This window comes from Limulus polyphemus, unplaced genomic scaffold, assembly GCF_000517525.1.
Source record: "Limulus polyphemus unplaced genomic scaffold, Limulus_polyphemus-2.1.2 Scaffold5196, whole genome shotgun sequence".
Lineage (NCBI taxonomy): Eukaryota > Metazoa > Arthropoda > Merostomata > Xiphosura > Limulidae > Limulus > Limulus polyphemus.
The window spans coordinates 1-6,273 of NW_013670806.1; the positions used below are offsets into that span (position 1 = coordinate 1).

Sequence of the window (6,273 nt, forward strand, 5' to 3'; positions counted from 1 at the left end):
CACTTGTCACAGTGAATGGAAAGGTTTTTGTGAAGCCTGGGGTAAATCTGCTTGTCGCATCATGTGGCTCTAAATGTCAAGCTCAAAAATCTACTTGTCACATCATAATGTTAAAATGCTTTTAAATATGCAAATAAACAAGTCGCATGACAATCACAGCTGATATAAAGTCTTGGTGGAACAGAATGTATCAGAACTACATTTTGTCATTGTTTGTGTGATGCCAACAGAAATGGATCACTTTTGGGATGGATATGTAACATCCATTTACAACACAAAATACTAATCCAATAAATCATAAAAATGTATTCAGATTGTGGATTTAGAATTTCCAAGGTGAGAATATCTCTTTTTTTGCTTAATGCTATTGGAAAACATATGAATATGAATCAACTTGGGACACCAGGACCAATCAGGAAGAGAACTACAACAAGTTGTACCCAAACTGTAGTGTCTCCTAATACATGAAATCCACAAACACAAAGGTCAGTGGCAAAAGCCATCCATGTATTACAGACAACAACCAAGAAGGATCTCCATCCAGAAAAGTGGCACAGGTTGCTTCTACACTAAATCCATTAAACTGTCATCTAGTGGCTGGAGAATAAAATGGAAATTCATGATATTCCAGATAGGTGTTTGTGGTATGCATTAAACTTAACAGCATTTTTGCAATGGAAACTATGCTATGGGGCACAGTCATTAGACAAAACATAAATAAATGGACTGTGACAATGTGGTGAGGCTTCAAGATTGTTTTAATGTAATGTATTCAATCTCTCTCTCTCTCTATATATATATATACTTATATAAAAATCACTCTGGAAATGTACAAAATTATCTACAAAAGCTACAAAGTAATTTTATGACTCCTGACACCCGCAATCTGTTGTAGAGTAATTAGTAAAAGTAAGGTGATACTTGTGCGGTTTTTGAAGACTTTAGGTTCAACAGATATTGGAATTAGTTAAAAAAATTGTTGAGGATATCTTAAATTTTATGTAATAAAAACTAAACGGCATTTGAAATTTTTTGATAGATCTACTTTTTAGTACTCTAATTTTGTGACTCACATAATTCCAGCACTCAGCATAACGTATTTTATATCATTCTTTACTCTTGTACATATTAATTTTTACTTAGATCTTTCTTTAATACTTGGTCTTTAGTCAACAAGGTCTTCGTTTGATATCGGCTGTTAGAAAGTTTTACCAGCAAGTCTTTTTTTCCTGAATTATTTGGTTTTGCATTACATGTTCTCTTTTTTTCCATCATAAATTTTACAAAAGACATAGTGGACTTTTCTTAGTGTAATCATCAGATCGAGGAATGACTGCTGTACCTCAGTGTTAACACTTATTCCCAATACACGAGAGCTCGAAATACTGCTTTTATATTTTACAACGAATAAACGCATAACATTTTATTTTGTAGGAACAAAAATCCAGTTAAATAAGTAATGTATTTCAGATTCCATGAATGCAGACTTAGTACAATATTTCTTTTATAATCAAGGTTCATTTTGATCCAAAAATAACAAATGAGAAGTATACGCTTTATGAAGTTGAAGGAACCAACTTGTTTGTTGTAACCAACTACTCGAAAGCCAACAAAAATTGCACTTGTGATACGGTAAAGTATGCTCATTTATATATATATTTATTTATCTTTAAAGTTGTACTTTGAAGAATATGTTTTTCTTAGATTCCTCTTGTTTTTATGCTTTCTTTCACCGCTATAATAGAATATTCTAGATTGCGTTTGTTTTAACCTTGAAAAGTATGATATTAATTAAACATTTTAAAAAATGGATAGGCAATAAATTTAGTAATTGTTAAATTAACTTATTAATTTGCAGGTTTTGGAAATAAATGGACAAATACTTAATTAATTAGTTAATACATATTACAAACTGAGAACGTATGTGAAATATTTTAATATATTTAATGTTCGTATGACAAGTAACAATCAATAAATAAGTAATTATACAACAATACATGTCTGTGTGTATCTAAAAATAAATGTGGCACTGGTAGGTTTGGTTAATTATCAATAAAAAAGTAATTATACAACAACATGTATGAGAACAAAAGAATTAAGTCTAGAAAAAAACTAAGTTCTTCATAAATAGAATAGAATCAGTCTTTTCATCACATTTGTTGTTTTTTTTGCTCATGGATACTGATGAAAGACTGAAACGTCTGATGCTTTGGATGTGATAGGTTTCACTTGAAGCTAATTTTGTCCTAAAAGCGAGGTTAAAGCTAACTGAGTCTGTAGTCAACAATATCTTGAACTTCTAATCGAAATAAGCTGGCTACTTAAATGTGAACTAAAAATTCACTTAGTAATGAATGTAGTTAATATACTTTTTTAACTTATAATTCTAAGAAGTAAGAATGAAAGCAAAAAAAAAAGAATATGTTGTGGCAAGTATAATAAAAATAATGTTAGTTTTATAAAGACAACTAGGGATGTATATATACATAACCTAGCTAGCTATAGTAATATAGAAAGTTGTAATACTATAAAAAGTATTGAAACAAGAAAGTCAAAACTACATAAACTGAGTTTCTTCAAATTTTTAAAAGTGTATCCCCACTCTGGCAAATCACTTTGTTGAAATAGTGAAATTTTGATTCACTCCATACACACATATATAAAGCGATTTAGGCAGCTTTATGAGTACAATAAGCTTTAGTTTTGCTCAGCCAATACTGTGAAATAGTCATTGTTAATATTTAGACATTTTAAAGGTGGTTTTAAACGGACACTTTTTATGGCTGCCATTTTGTTTCATCACGATCCCCTACTATTACATACTACCATATTTAATGATATCTCAACCACACTATATCCAGTGGTGACAAGACCATTCACCCAATTCCAGAGCTCATCCGGATAGCTGGGAAAAAACAGATATAGTAGTGATCTAGGCATTATTTATATCATGAATAACATGAAAAACAATTGTTTTTAGGGTGCGAACTAGATTAAGTGAATGAAGCATAATTATTATCAAATCAAGATAAGGGTTAGTAACACATGATTATTTACGTAATGATTAGAATGTATTGATTCATCAGTTTCAGTATTAGCAATATTTTTGACCATAATCCCAATAGTATCAATAACGTCACAAATTGGAAAAAAAAATAAAATTGCATGTAATGGATTCAGAGAGGCTTAGAGCTTGTTAATACTGTTATGTCTCTGAAGACTGACAAATCTACGTAACTTAAACAGTTTGTATGGATCTCCATGATTAATCAAATTAACATTTTCTTAAACTTTGAAAAGCAGGATTGAATATCTTGCTAAAAACACATTTAAAACTGTTGAACAACAATAAGTATATCTATATGGATTGTTGAATGGATGAGAAGATAGATTGACAAATGTATATGTAAGTAAGTGTTAGCACATTGTAGAAACTTGATTAAAATGGTGGTTACCTTGTGAGTACACTGTCATGTTTTTAGACATAAAGTTTTAAAACAAACATTGTGTTATTACAATGATTTCATGACTGTCAAACTGGCTGATCAAGTGGCACACATTAACTTGTGTTATTCTTTCTAACAAATAACACGTGTTATGTATATTTTGCTTACAGGGGTCATTCATCCGTGATCGATACTTAAACATATTTCTTGCCCTTGCTAGTTAGTATAACTTGGAATCAATGGCACAACAATAAAAAGCCACAGAGAGGCCTTATCAGGACTCTCGTTAAGACTACAGCAGATTAAGTCAAGTTTGTTTTGAATCTTGCACAAAGCTACCTGCACTAACCATCCCTACTCTTTTATCAAGGAAAAGTGGGATTGGCCATCGCATTATAATGTCCACACAGCAGGGTGAGCATATTTGGGATTCAAACCCTTAACCCTAAGATTGCGAGTCAAGTGCCCTAACCACCTGGCCAATTAATAGTCAAAATGGAGGGGTTAACAACTAACTGGTAATGAGACTATAGAGTGACTCTATAGGTTACTAACCATGACCCAATTACAACAACCCTACTCCGTACAAAATTTGAGGTAACTGTTATTATTGGTACTTACAATGATCAAAGTAAAAGTAGATGTCATAACTGAGAATTAAATTCATTTTGCATCTTTGTACATTACATATAAAATGTAGCCACAAAATAAATATATTTTAGAAGATATTAAATCTTTTTTCATGGGTTTGCAAAGAGATTATACTATCAGTAAGTACTAGATGTTTTATAAAACTCTTTTTAATGACAAGTAGCAAATCATGACCTTTAAAATCTGTTTGAATTCCACACCAATTGCTGGTTTAATACGATTGAATAATTACAAGTTTTTTTTGGGGGGGGGAGATTGATTTATAATTATAAGTTCCTCTATTTAGTTTTTGTTTGATCCGTTTTATTAATGTTTACTTAGTTTTATATTTTAATCAAATTGATTTATTTGTTGTCAGAAGTTCTTAATAAAAATTTTTAATGCAAGTTTTGAAAGAAAATTTATAGTCCTTAAATTACTAAATTGTTTTTATACTGTTCACTACCAGTTGGATCCACATATTGCATCATATTCTGTAGTTTTATGGTTTTTATTTCTTACAAAACTTGTTTTAAAGAACTGAGTATAGAAATTAGGCTTAACAACTCTTTTTTTTTTTTTTCTTTATACAATACATAACAAACCCCAGCAGCTATCAGTTTTTGTTTAGATGTTGCTGTATTATTATAGAACCTGTAATCAACAAAATTGTGGACTAACAAGTAATTGGTGCTTAATTAGTTTAGAAAAATTGTTAAAAGTCCAGAGCAGTTTATGTGGTGAACTACCTATAAAATAACAACGTTTTTTATTGATTAAAGCAAACAGAATTGTGCAAGATATGGAATTACGTTAAGTACAGTGGAAGCCCATATTTCACTTCAGTAGATGATTTTGATCTTTGTGAAAACCGCCTACAATATTCTTCAAGGTGAGGATTTCTTTGAAGAAAAATCTTTCACTGTTTATATTTTTGTGCAGGTTTGAATAAAATGTTTTGTTTTTTTTCGTTCGTGTGGTTATTTATTTTTCAGACATTTAGTTAATATGTAATTAAAATTGGAACTTGAAAGGTGGGAGATTTGATTGGAAATGCGTGATGCTTTTCAATGCTAAGGGATTGGCAGTCACTCTTATGATGCACACACAGCATCGAATATTTTTCGGTATTACGTTGATATGAAACTGGCTTGCCAGCTTTTAAATACAGAGATCTACCACGTTGAATAACTAGTGACCCCTTCAAAGGTTATTCCAGGAATAAAAGTTTCTCGTTGCTAACGAACCCTCTTTCTTTCTTTTTTTTACCCAAAAATGAAGAGGAGTGCAATAATATATGGGTTCAAGTATTGAGCAAGTAGTTTTTATTCCTAGTTATATAAGCACCAGTCTTTCCAGTAAGAAATTTTTTTCTTAAATGGATGTACTCTCTCTGCAATAATTGCAATTTAATTTTGCATTCCTTTAAGTTTTGGTTTTCCAACTGTTTGCACCATCATGGATTAAGCACGTATCGGAAGATATTGAAATCTGAAGGATTAGTCACAATCCCGAGTGACTACAAAGTGGAGTATCTTTAGGTCATTTAATTGTTGCTGTAAGTATAAACAAAGTGTTCTTCCATACATTTGGAATCGACACATTGGAGTAGCTGAACAAGGGTAACAAACGCAAGGCAAAACTGATTCCTGGGCATACAGGTTTGTCAGGATTATCTTTCAGTACGGTCCATAAGCTCTGTTGTGACCTTTGAAACATAACTGGCCATAATAGGCTTAAGAAAGCTGATTGTAGAAAGCTTGTATAAGAATCTGTTTGACTCAAGACCACTGTTTCGAATTATATTCAAGAGTGGATGCCAGTGTTCTTGAAGAATGATCCCAGGCTTTATCATGATTTTGCATAACAGTGTACCAGAGACTGGGAAATACAATCGTAACACCAACACAGCTGAGGTTTTCTAGAAACATCACCTCCATGTTTTCCAGGGTGGCACTTAGACAGCTGTAAGAGATGTAATCCTGAACGTTTACGTGAAATCACGTAACTGTTTTGTCCTTGTGAATGACGGCGTTTCCCAAAGTGGGAGTTGTAAATCTTTTTCTAGGGGGCCACCAATGATGAGCTGAAAAACAAAGATGCTGAATTAATTTTAATTCGAAATAAACAATAAGCCAATAAAAATTATATTGAATTAATAAAATGATATAGTATGTTGAAAGGAGATGTTATTGTT

General features: G+C 31.6%; 1 protein-coding gene across 1 annotated transcript in view; it reads left to right on the plus strand.

The window, feature by feature from the left end:
- Positions 1-1,515: 1,515 nt before the first annotated feature.
- LOC106472258 overlaps positions 1,516-6,273 on the plus strand; it is a gene marked incomplete at its 5' end in the record, with an annotated part of 12,557 nt that continues 7,799 nt past the window's right edge. The window contains 2 exons of the mRNA XM_022400853.1: positions 1,516-1,632; positions 4,859-4,968. Of these exons, the coding sequence (XP_022256561.1) occupies positions 1,516-1,632; positions 4,859-4,968 (227 nt within the window). The remainder of the gene's footprint in view (positions 1,633-4,858; positions 4,969-6,273) is intronic.